At 41.8% G+C, this 12139-nt stretch overlaps 1 protein-coding gene across 6 annotated transcripts in view; it reads left to right on the top strand.

Annotated features, from left to right (window-relative positions):
- The first annotated feature begins 597 nt into the window (after window positions 1-597).
- Window positions 598-12139, top strand: part of COG3 (component of oligomeric golgi complex 3) — a 31599-nt gene continuing 20057 nt past the window's right edge. For 2 of the 6 annotated variants that reach the window (XR_008429271.1, XM_053935063.1), the window contains exons 1-11: window positions 598-779; window positions 2678-2824; window positions 3345-3406; window positions 5064-5229; window positions 6015-6089; window positions 6211-6303; window positions 6596-6721; window positions 8917-8997; window positions 9220-9263; window positions 9466-9592; window positions 10488-10579. Coding sequence is in view for 5 of the 6 variants with exons in the window: in XM_053935063.1 (XP_053791038.1) it covers window positions 612-779; window positions 2678-2824; window positions 3345-3406; window positions 5064-5229; window positions 6015-6089; window positions 6211-6303; window positions 6596-6721; window positions 8917-8997; window positions 9220-9263; window positions 9466-9592; window positions 10488-10579 (1181 nt within the window). In the remaining variant the exon portion in view is untranslated. Of the gene's footprint in view, window positions 780-1132; window positions 1217-2677; window positions 2825-3344; window positions 3407-5063; window positions 5230-6014; window positions 6090-6210; window positions 6304-6595; window positions 6722-8916; window positions 8998-9219; window positions 9264-9465; window positions 9593-10487; window positions 10580-12139 lie in introns of those variants that run through there. The other 4 variants (XM_053935064.1, XM_053935065.1, XM_053935066.1 and 1 more) reach the window with 4 other exon arrangements.

The raw sequence follows: 12139 nt of genomic DNA, 5'->3' as shown, positions 1-12139 counted from the left end.
ATTTCAGGTGCTCTGTTGGGAAGGATGTCGAGGTGCTGGAGTGTGTCCGGGAAAGGGCAGTGGAGCTGCTGAGGGGTCCGGAGCACAAGTCCGGAGAGCCGGAGGTGTTCAACCCGGGGAAAAGGAGTCTCAGGAGGGACCTTAGCACTTTCTAAAACTGCCTGGAAGGAGAGTGCGGCCAGGTGCGATTGGTCTCTTCTCCCTGGAAACCAGCGGCAGGATGACAGCATAAAGGCAGGTTTAGGGCAGTTTCTTCTCAGAAAGGGTCACTAGACATTGGAATTGCCTCGGGCAGCGGTGCAGTCTCGGTGCTGGAGGTGGCACTCGGCGCCGTGCTCCGTTCGGTCACAGGCTGGCCCGGGCCGCCCGCGCGCCTCTCCAGGCCGCTCTGTGACCCGTGGGTCCTCCCAGGCGCCAGGGGGCGCCGTCCCGCCCGGCCGCCCCTCGCGGCGCATTCTCTGCCGCGTGCCCATGATGCCGCTGCCACGCGACGCGGCGCGGCGCGCTCCGAGCCTCCCCCGGAAGCGCCGCCCCGCTCCCGGCGTTCCGCCGCGCTCCGGGCGCCGCTCGCGGCCCGTCCCGGCCCGGCCGCCCGTCCCGCCGCCGGCAGCATGCAGGAGCCGCCGCCCGCCGAGCCGCCGCCCGCGGGCAGGGACGTGCGGGACCGCCTCAGTCTCTGGGACCGCCGCCCGCAGCCCACCGCGCCGCTCAGCGACCGCCAGACCGACTCGGTGCTGGAGCTGAAGGCGGCGGCCGAGAACCTGCCGGTGCCTGCCGAGGTGAGGCGGCGGCGCTGCCCGGCCCGGAGGGGCGGAAGGCGGGAGCGAGGGCGGGAGCGGCCGCGGTGCCACGTCGCCAGGCGGGCGGGGGTGACGGCCCGGACCGGCTGGGCCTGCGGGGCCGCGGCCGCTCCCGCGCTTTAGGGGCCTCAGCAGCGTCCCCGGCCTCCCCCCCTCCCTCGGCGGGGCTCGCTCTTCTGGGAGCCGTCCCGCAGAGCCTCATGCCGCCCGCCCGCCCTGTCTGGCCCGCGTTTGTTAGGCAGCGGTGGGAGCTTTCCCCTGGGAATCCACGGGCTTTCGCTGCTCTCGCTGCTTCCCTCAGTGCTCCAGCATTTGTCCTGCTGACGTTGGGAGCTTTAGTCGTGGAGTTCATTCTCTTGGTCCTCTTAAATTGGTCCTTTCCAATGCATAGCTGCTGGCGCCAACGTTATTTCCTGGTACGAATTGCAGGCTCTCGATTGAACTGAGGAAAGCCAGGAATAGGGGTAAATGCTCAATAATTTGTCAGCACCAAAGAGGACATGGTCTCCCATGGTGTAAAATTCTGAACTCTGATAAGGTGATTATTTATGAACACTCCCTTGTCTGCAAAGGGAGGTGGAACAGAATGCTTGCATTCCTAAACGGCACTTTTCAGGAGAGGTTTTGTATTTAAACAGGATTGTAGTGTAAGATATAGTGCCATAAAATCAACAAAGCTTGCTCTCAGCAAGTGTCTGAAAGCTCCGAACTGCAAAAGGGAACGTCTAAAGCAATTCCTTCCTCAAATGCACCTGTTTCATTTAATCCTTCCTGGTTTCTTTTTTTTTTATGTGAGCAGAATGCAAAAAGTAAATATTGGCAGGCATCCAAAGTGATTGTAGAAGGATGTCCTGCTATCAGAGGGTGTTCTTATGGATCTAAACCAGCTTTGCAACAAGGCAGGTTGTCTATTTGCCAGTGAGGACAACAGCAAAGCCAATACATTGAATTCTTCAGAGAACTGGGACAGCGTTGTCTCAGCTGTCTCTGATGGGTTCACCTTTCCCTCTGTATTAAGACACGAGAGAAACCCTGGCTGCCCTGCTGGGGTCAGCCTTGTTTTGGGGGGCAGGGTGGAGAGGTGTGTGGAAGTTGGACAATGTATGGCAATCTGTTTTTTCTCAAGTAGTTCAAATACTGATGGCTTTTTTTCTGTCAGACTAATATTACCAGGCAGGGAATATTTTACTAAGCAAGTTGTTTTCTAGATAGATACCAATTTGTAGTTAAGCAGTGTTTTCTGGTTTTACCCTACTGATGTTCTCAGAAAACATACAATTCATCATCATGGAATCGAAGAGGGTGTTATATTAGTTAAGTGTATATAAAAGTATTTTTCTTCTTGCATTAATTTCTTCCATATAGGCTAATAAATAGTCTCTGGTCATACTTAAATACAATTTATATCAATTTTATTTTGTTTAAACAAGAAAAACATGGAAAAATTTGATATAAATAGTATTTAAGTATTTTCCATGTTTTTCTTGTTTAAACAAAATAATTGTGGCTAAAGAATAAGTCCTGTTCAGCAGAGCTATTCTTTGTTTTCTGAATAAATTATGGCAGCAGTCTTGAATTTTCCTTGAATGTCTGGCAAAAACAACCTGACAGTTCCTGTGTGGTGTTTCTAAATGTATGGATGTTGTAGTTGTTGGTGTAATGGTTGGATTCAGTGAGCTCAGAGGTTTTTTCTAAACTTAATGGTTCAGTGATTATAATATTGATAGATAAAATGTCCATTGCATTTTTTTCTTCAAAAGTAGATGCCTGTAATTTTCTCATCCTACTGCTTTGGGTAGCTTTATAGTTGAGCTGCACTTACGAATCCCATAACTCAGTGAGTTATCTGACCAAAACTTGTGGTGTTTTGTGAGCAGCTGCCCATTGAGGACTTGTGCAGCCTGACGTCCCAGTCGCTGCCTGTGCTGCTGACAGCTGCGGTGCCAGAATCCACAGAGGATGTCCTTTTGAAAGGATTTGCAACACTAGGGATGGAGGATGAAAGAATTGAAACAGCACAACAGGTAAGTGAATGACCTCCAAGATGCAGGGATCTTCAGAGAATTCTGTTAGTTTCTGCGTGTCTCGCTTAGCTTTTGGTGGGTTTGCTAAACCTTTTGGGCTGTTTTCAAGATGCAGAAGGGGGAACTTTGGGGGAAAACAATGAAGTCTTAACTCTGAAGTGACAGGTACTTTGCATTTGGAGTGGAATCTAATGTGAGAATAAGGCGCCCCTTCAGTAAAGTGGCGTTTCTCTTGAAGTAGAAGAACCCTCACCATCTAATATGATACCCTTGTTCTTGTGCAAATAAAGCCAGATGAAATTCAGTTTTTACCATTTTAATGCAGTGAAGGAATAGAATGGAGTATTTCAGTTGGAAGGGACCCACAGTGAGGAATTAGTTTCCTAGATTAATAACTGAATTCTGAAACAGCTCTGTTTTTAACAAAAACTCATCTTCATTTCATAGATCATAGATTTGATTTTTTTTAATTGATTGCATGTGGATACCTATATTGTTCACACCATAAAATCTCTTCTAGTTCTTCTCCTGGTTTGCTCAGGTGCAAACACAGATGGATCAAGATGAAGGTGCCAAGTATAGGTACGTGCTCTTCCTCAGTTCTTTTCACTATAAGCAGTTCCACTCTTGAAGGACTTCATCTTGTCCATTAATGTTACCACGTGTTCACATTCAGCTGGTGGGGAGTGGGGGAATGTGTTGGAGCAGCTGAGGCTTTCCAAGGCTGTGTGCCTCACTCCCAAAGGCCGTTGCCCAGGTGGCAGAGCAGTTAAAAAGGATGCAAATTTCCTTCTGAACTGCTCAGTATATTTACACAGATGGAAATTAGTTTTGGCTTACAGACAGGGCTGCAGACAAAGGCAGTCTAGAGTTTTCCTATGATTTTTCAATTGCTGCTGCTATTGGAATGGCATCTTCTGAGGGCGAGACTGTGTAAGCAGATGTGGCTGGTGGTCATTTCTGTTCTCACCATTTGGCTCACCAGTGGCTGTGGTTGTCATTGTATATCTGCATTCCCTGCATTCCTTGACACTTTGCTCAAATCTAGTTTTGAGTCTTGCCATTCTCATCTGTTTTTGTGTAACTGACTTTTCCATCAGGCTCAGAAGAACCCCTTCCCACTGACTTTGACAGTTACTCCTTGGGAATCTGAAGTACGGCTGAATGGCTTAGCTAGATCTGCTCGTGGCTTTTATAGAAACTGGCTTCTGTTTTGAGACTTCACAAACTTGCCCTTCGCCACAAGGAGATGCTGCTGTATTCCCTCTTCTGTTTTTCCTCTGCTTTTCTTTGGGCTGTTTCTTTCTCTTTTGTGCTGACATTTGAGGACGTGGCTTTTCTTAAAAGCAGAGGGTGAAGCATGCACTGATCCTGTGATCTGATCATTAAGAACCTCAAAGGAGTAGCAGGGTTGCACTTTGTCAGTTGACATGTTCATAATGGTGCACACAGGTGCTCAAGTGTGCCATGGATGCACAGTGGTTTGTAGGATGGCCAATATGCTACTGTCTGCAGGAGGCCAAAGGTGCAGAAGGAAAATAAATAATTTCTTTGCCTGTTGCGCATGGATACAGGGAATTGCTTTACTTGCAGCTTTTTAAGTGGTAAAGCAGAACTCAGAAGTTTTAGCTGACATCCAACAGTAATTAATTTTTAATATGCTTTAGATCAGCTGAATGCTTGACATAACATTTAGTTATCATTTAGAGTTTTTGTCTGCATTGACCCTTGGACAAATCTGGTGACATTAGACACCAGATCTATTTCATCTAAGCCTCTTTCAGTCCTCACAGTAAGTTTTGAATCCTCTAGATAATTTCAGCTATTTCAGGAGAGAAAAAGTAATTTCTAAATGGAAACCGAAAATGACGTAGAAGAGACCCAAATTAACACCCCTGTTGGGAGCAAGGCAGGAAGAATTTAGCTGCTTGCAGAAGTCACTGTGTGCTGCCCATTTAGACTGTATTCACAAGCTGCAGACCAGATGTGGTGCAAGCTGCTGCTTTCTAGGTGGCTTGCTATAAGGAACGTCAGGGAAATGGAGTGGCTGTTCCAGACTCTTCAGCTCTGTTGTTTCTGAGGTGATGAAACATGCTTATCAGATCACTCTTGCTTGATGCAAGTGATCTCTTATTCCTAGAGAGAGAAAAGTGGTGGCAGTGTCCCTGCAAGCAGCTGGATTTGCAAATACAGAAAGAGAAAATTTACTTCTGTTATCTGTTGATTCTCTTTTTTCTAGACAGATGAGGGATTACTTGTCTGGCTTTCAGGAGCAGTGTGATGCTATCTTGAATGATGTGAATAGTGCCCTTCAGCACCTGGAGTCACTGCAAAAACAGTATCTTTTTGTGTCCACAAAGACAGGAACACTGCATGAGGCCTGTGAACAGCTTTTGAAAGAGCAGGTAATCTTTGATGGAAGGATTACTGGGAACTGCTAAGAAATCTTACATGAAAGTATCTTTTTCTTGGGCTGGGAAAACATGTGAGCTGTAGTAACAATCCATCCATTTGCTTTGGACCTAATTTTTGTGAGTGTTTCACCTGAAACTGGGGTGTCAGGCTCTGCAGTAAAATATTCAGTATGTGTCAGTATATGCTTTAATGAAGAAAGTTAGCTGAGGGCAGTTTTTGTAACTGATGCCTGACAAGTGCAAACTGTATTGGAATTAATAATTCATATCACTTGCAGAAGTATTTTGAGCCACTTAATGCAAGATCCTTAAAGTTGGGAGCTTATTTCCCAGATACTTTATTTTTCCTGATGAACTGCTGCATCAGTGATACAATGAATGGGTTTTTTTAATAATCAGACTGGATAAGAGACAACTTTTTAAGACTCCAGTCCTGAGATACAGGATTTTTACAATTCTCTGTAATACTGATGGCAGCACTGCTGTTTGTATGCAGCACTGTCTGTGGGATACTGCCAAACCTGTTGTATATATTATTTTAAATACACTACTGAAAATAATGTGTCAGTCTCTGGTAAGAGAGCACTGCTGTATTCTGCTTTTTTTGTTGTACTTAATTAGTTGCAAGTTACTTGGAGCTATTTAACAATGGTGTGTGCTGAAAGCTGAGTGGGAGGCTTAATAATTTTATACACACATGTGTATGTATGTGTACATATATATTTAAGCCACTTACTAGGTTGATGATTTTCTTTTATTTATTGTTTCTTTAATAGTCAGAACTTGTTGACCTGGCTGAAAACATCCAGCAGAAACTTTCTTACTTTAATGAGCTGGAAAATATCAACACTGTAAGTATTTCATTGTTAATAGTCTTAGAAAATGAAAGTGTACCGGTCTGTTGAACTTAAGTCACCAACTAAGTAATGTGCTTAGGTTCCTTACAATGATGCTTTGTCTTGTTTTCCAAAGAAACTGAATTCCCCTACGCTGTCTGTGAACAGTGAAGGATTCATTCCCATGCTGGCTAAGCTTGATGATTGTATTGCATATATTTCATCACATGTAAGTCATTCTGTATTCATTTTGGTTAAATTGTCACTACTATATGCTCATACTTATGTAATGTTTTTTTTTTCCCTATAAAAAGTTTTGTCTGTCAAATACAGGAAGAAGTTAAGGATGGTGCTCTATAAACGTGGGAAATTTTTATTGAATATACTTATTATTCTGCTTAAGTTTTATAAAATACTGCTTTTAGTTTGTACAAGCTAGCTAATTATGTGAGTATTTTAAGTTTTGATAAATTTTTTACTCTTACTATTTCTATTTAAAATGGATTTTTTTTTCCTTTCAGCCAAATTTTAAGGACTATCCTGTATATTTGACAAAGTTTAAACAATGCCTTTCTAAAGCTATGCACCTTATCAAGACATACACTGTGAATACACTACAGAACCTCACAACGCAGTTAATGAAAAGGGTAAGGTGAACCAGTAAGTGGGAAGTGGAGCTGTACTGACTTGTCTATTATAACATCAAACAGTTCTCTTTTTATTTTTTTGAAGGTGGGATGTGTCAGCAGGTTTTTTTGTGAAAATAGGTCAGTGCTGTGGTGTTTGTGTAGGTTGTCCAATACTCAGCCAAATATGACAGAGACCTGGTGGTCCAAAAGATTTAAAAGTAGTAATTAAAAACGATGGAAATTGAAGAACGTGAAGCCGGTGAATTTAAGTAGGTGAGCAGTAAGCTGGTGAAGGCCGGGGATGGATGAAGGACTGTGTTAGAGACACCAGATGGCCAGACAGTTGCTTTCCTGAACCACAGTGTGCCCTAGAGCTCTGAACTGGCTGTTGGTCTGTTGCCAAATGGGGGAGATACACAGAGGCACTGTGGTGTTTTGTTTTGGAGGTGGGTTGCTTTGGAGACAGAGAGAGATTGAAGGGAATACTTGAAGAAAGTATACAGGAGCTGAGTGTTATAAAGGATGGTAATTGTAAAGCACAGCTCTGAGTTCATACTGTGATCATTTCAGTATTACATTCCAGTAAGTATTCTTGTGTGCTCTTGGTCATGTAAATGTTCATTTATTCTGCAGTGGTTTGTGTAGCTGCAGATAACAACTGTTCCAGGTTCCTGTTAGTTTTTGCCAGTATTTTTTGTTTCAGTTTAAAATGTTGGCAGTGATGCTAATGTCCCAAGGAAGAGACACCCTGTCCAGGTGTTTACTTCCCCTCACTCCAGGGAGATATAGGCATAAATGTGAGCAGGGAGGGTTTTTGGTCTCATTAAAATGTTGATAGTCTCATGCTGCAAGATTCTGGCAGAGCAGAAGGGAGAGGGGAATGTCTCTTCCTATGCACTTTGATTCTTTCTCCAAATAATTGTTTTGTACCTTGTGCTCAGTTCTGTTACAGGCAAACTTGGTGTCTTGAGGGATAATCAGTGAAACTGAAAGATGATGGAATTGAGAACTGGCACACCTAAAAAGGGAATTTTGGGCAGTGTTCATGGGAACTTGTGAAAGGGTACTCGTGGATTGAAGATCGTGGTTAAGTGGCATTGAATGTTTTTCGTGTTTGGTACAAAACTAGGTTTTATTAAAAAAAAAAGGTATCATAGCTTGGTTTGATGCCAGTGGATTGCCCTGACTGAGCTGAATTTAACAAAACTGAACATCTCTGATAATAAGCATGTCTACAGAAAGAAGTGCATAACCTAATTTCTGGGTTTGAATTAGGAGTTTTAAGTCAGGAAGGATACGTCTTTTAAGAGTCGGATGACCTTTTCCTTCCCATGTACCTGGGGGTTTTGTGGATATTTTGTATACTTTGAAACATCAAATGACTCCTCCTGCTAGAAGTGCAGTACTGGAGCAGTGTTTTTCAGTTGTGATCAAGTGTTGAGTTTTCCTGTTGTAACAGAACAAGACTATCAGGACTGGAAAGGGACTGATATCTGGATGTTCTTTGGTGATGCACACATGTGAGTGGAGGTTTTGATGTATGTTTGTAGAAAGATGATGAGGTTGATCACAGGGATGAAAATAGGAGGTGAGGATGGTGGAGTTTTCCCGTCCCCATCATGTTTCTGAAGAGGACCATCTCTTCTTTCTCACTTCAGTAGGGATAAGGGGAAGAAAGCTTGGTGTGTAAACTGGGTCTCTGCTCTGCTTTGTTAGTGCTAGAATATGTCCAAGTTCAAGCTGTCTGCCCCGCTGGGCTGGGGAGCTGTAGGGGGAGGTGCCTCAAAACTTGATATTCTGGTTGGAGCTTGAATGCAAATTGAAACTTAGTTTCTCTGCCTTGGGACCAGCAGATAAAAGGGAAATTTGTTCCATTTTAGTACTACATATTAAGGACCAACAATCTGCCTTCTCTGGCAGGTCCAGAGAAAATTTTTGTCTCTAATGGAGAATGTCATAATTACTGAAAATGTTCCTTTTCCTGTAGAGGCTGTTGGATGAATCATTTGGGTTGGGTTTTGTTCTTCCATCTGACTTTAAATTCTGAAACCAGCACGCCTTTGTTGGTGGGAAGTGGCAAAGAGCTATTTCACTGGAAGCTTAAGCATAAACAACCAATACCCTGTTTTAGAGCCTAATTATCTTAGCCATTATATACTAGAAGCCAAATATAGTATTTTGCTTTTTAACCAATTACTCATCTCTTCTTTCAGGATCCTTCAGCTGTGCCAAATTCTGACAATGCCTTCACACTGTTCTATGTGAAATTCAGAGCAGCTGCTCCCAAAGTCAGAGTAAGTAGCTGGTAACTGACTTTTAAAAAGGAAGTTATGAAAATGAGGCTTGAATTTATATGAAGGGTGAATGCAGGGATTGCATATTGTGCAAGTGTGAATGTCGAAAGATTGCATATTGTATCTGTGGAAAAATACTACAAACTCTTTTCCAATTACTACAAAAAAGTAATTTACTGATAATACTTCTTTCTCTTTTTTTTTTTTTTTTTTTTTGAGTAGACTCTTATTGAACAAGTAGAGCAAAGATCTGAAAAAATGCCAGAGTGAGTATGTCAACATAATTTATCTTCAACAGTTTTAAGTTTTGAAAATACTTTTGTTTAGGTACTGTTAAACACATTATTTGTTTAAAAGAAAGTTTTAAAAACTGAAATTACATAGACCTAAAGAGGGTATTAGAATGCATTTTATGTGTGCCAGAAAATGATCTTCAGGATGCAGTTACTGTTTTAATTTCTTGGCTAGGTATCAGCAAGTTCTCAATGAAATCCATCAATGTTACCTCGACCAGCGGGAGCTTTTGCTTGGTCCAAGTATCGCTAGCACTGTTACAGAATTAACCAGTCAGAATAACAGAGATCATTGTGCTCTGGTAGGTAAAGTAGTCATGTGTTGTGAGGGTTTTGTTATGTTTTAATCCTCTCTCCCCCAGGAAGAATGAACTTACTTAATTCAGACATTTACTTGCAGAATTGTTACTGTTCTCTGTGAGTTTGAATCATTAACATTCTACTAATATTTTCAAGCCATACATGTTTTGTTTCTGTAAAAACTCCTCCCTGTTACTGTTGTAGATGTCAGCGAAACCAATGGGAAGAATGATGATGTCTAACTCCAGTTCAGAAGGCTGAATGATTTCTTTATTATAATTATGCTATAATACATTAATATACTATATAAAAGAGGATACTAAAAACTACATGCTACTTTCTCTAACTACCATATCTAACTCACAACTTGTGACCCTGTTCGCCAGAGTCCAGACACAGGTGGATCCGACTGGCCATCGGGGCCAAACAATCCACCATGATCCAACCAAGCATTCACTCTAGGTAAACAATTCTCCAAACACATTCCACAAGAGGAAAACAAGGAGCAGAAATAGAAATTGTTTTCTCTTTCATTTCTCTCTGTGCACCTCAATGAAAAATCCTGAGAGAGAGAGAAATGTGCTTGCCACAGTTACAAACCTCACAGAGGGAGGAGGATAAAAAAGAAGCATAAAATGTGGTTACTTAAATTTCAGAAACAAAAAAGCGACAGAAGTTGTACAGTGAGCTTTTATTTCGCTAGTAATATCTTTTCAGTCCATGGTCTTAGAGTTCATCTCATTGCTTTTGAATTTTACAAAACCTTCAGTCTAATCATAGCTGTAATAATCGCAACACAGTATATAATACATAGTTATAATGCCTCTAATATCTCTTGTGATACTGATGCAAGGAAAATAATTTAATAATCAACTATTTGTATTTCTGTGAATACAGGTACGAAGTGGTTGTGCCTTTATGGTCCATGTATGCCAGGATGAACACCAGCTTTACAATGAGTTCTTCACAAAACCAACACCAAAACTGGAGTAGGTGGTAGATGCTGGTTTTGTTTTACTGGATGTTGTATTTAGTGTGTTGTGATGTAGCAGACAATATTTTAAGGCAAACAGAGCTGTGTTCAAATGATTTGGTAAGAGCTAGCAAGATAAAAAAGCAGCTCGATCAGTTCTAGCATCAGAATTTGATGTTCTTGTGTTTTCTTCTTTCTTCAAGCAAAGCCGATAGGTCCCATTCTCCATAAATAATCTTTGCAAATGCTCTGTAGATAATCTGAAAGAGTTAAAGATACTCAGATTCTTTGAAAATAGCTGTAGAAGTCTACAGCTCTCAGCTGTTTTTGTACAGCCTGTTGCACAAGAGCTTTCATTGGTTTCGGTCTGAAATTAGGCTGATGAACTCCAGCTATTTTTCTGGAAGGATTTAATGAGCTGCTCTTACTGACAAGGAATATTTGCATGTTGCCTGTATTTGGGTTGAACAGAAGGCAGGGTAGTGGATGCCTGACGAGAATAGTGTCCCAGTCTCCTCTGCCTAAACCTGAAAGAGGGACACATTGGTGCTTCACACAGTAATTGCATTGTATTGTTAAGTTTTTACAACAGACCTGTAATGGTAAAGCAGTTGAATAGGTTATGCCCCTCCTCCAGTTTTCTGGTATATTTTAGTAGAGATACTTGATTTTGAAATTTGGGTGGGTCATGTTCCCTTGCTATGAAGTTCCTAACTAAAGTGTATTCATATTAATATAACTAAGACACTGTTTTTGAGTGTTGCAATGTCTTAAATTGAGTGCAGCTTAAGTTGAATAAGTGTGTAACTTGAAAAAAAGACTGCCTGCTACCCTCCCCATCCTTGAAAGCTAAAGGAAAACCAAAACTGCATAAAACCTCACTAGAGATAAACCACAGTGCCAGAGTAGGCCCTGTCTTTTCTGAGGAATTGTGGCCTCATGTGAGGCATGCTCAGAACTTGAGGTGACTGAAATTTGCTTAAGAGTCAGTTTAGCTATTTCAGTCCAAATCCTGGACTAAACATCCCTAATTGAAATCAATGTAAAATGTTCAGCCAGAAATTTTGTCACTAGTGCTATTCACACCAAGAATGAGAATAGACTTCTGATTGATTTTAATTTTGATGGAATGTAATTGCCTCATTTCCTAAGAACTTTTTCCCCTTTTTTTTTTGCCTACATCTAATTAAAATGTTTTAAAAAAATGTTTCAAATAGTAGCTACTTTATTAGTTTTCTCTTAGCATAATACATAGCCTCATTTTCTTTTCTGCAGTGCTAAGGTGCTCAGAAGATACTACAGCCAGGTGTCTATGTAGAGATAAGAGTGTACCAAAATTCTGCCCAAGACTAGAGATCTGAGACTGAGTATTGTATTTTATAATAAGGCTGGTGAAACTTTCTCTTTTGTTTCTGCTTTTAACATGGAGAGTTACTGTTTTACCAAGTTGCTTATAGTGCTATAGGATGCAAAGGAAGAGGCATTCAAAATGTTTCTTCTGAGTATTCTTTCATGAGCATTTTTGTTTCCTGTCTGAGGAACTGAAGTGTCATTGTCCTATTGACAGACAATTTTT

Source organism: Vidua chalybeata, chromosome 2 (genome assembly GCF_026979565.1).
Source record: "Vidua chalybeata isolate OUT-0048 chromosome 2, bVidCha1 merged haplotype, whole genome shotgun sequence".
Lineage (NCBI taxonomy): Eukaryota > Metazoa > Chordata > Aves > Passeriformes > Viduidae > Vidua > Vidua chalybeata.
The sequence above is the reverse complement of the archived record's forward strand: the minus strand, read 5'-3'. Positions and strand labels throughout refer to the sequence as shown.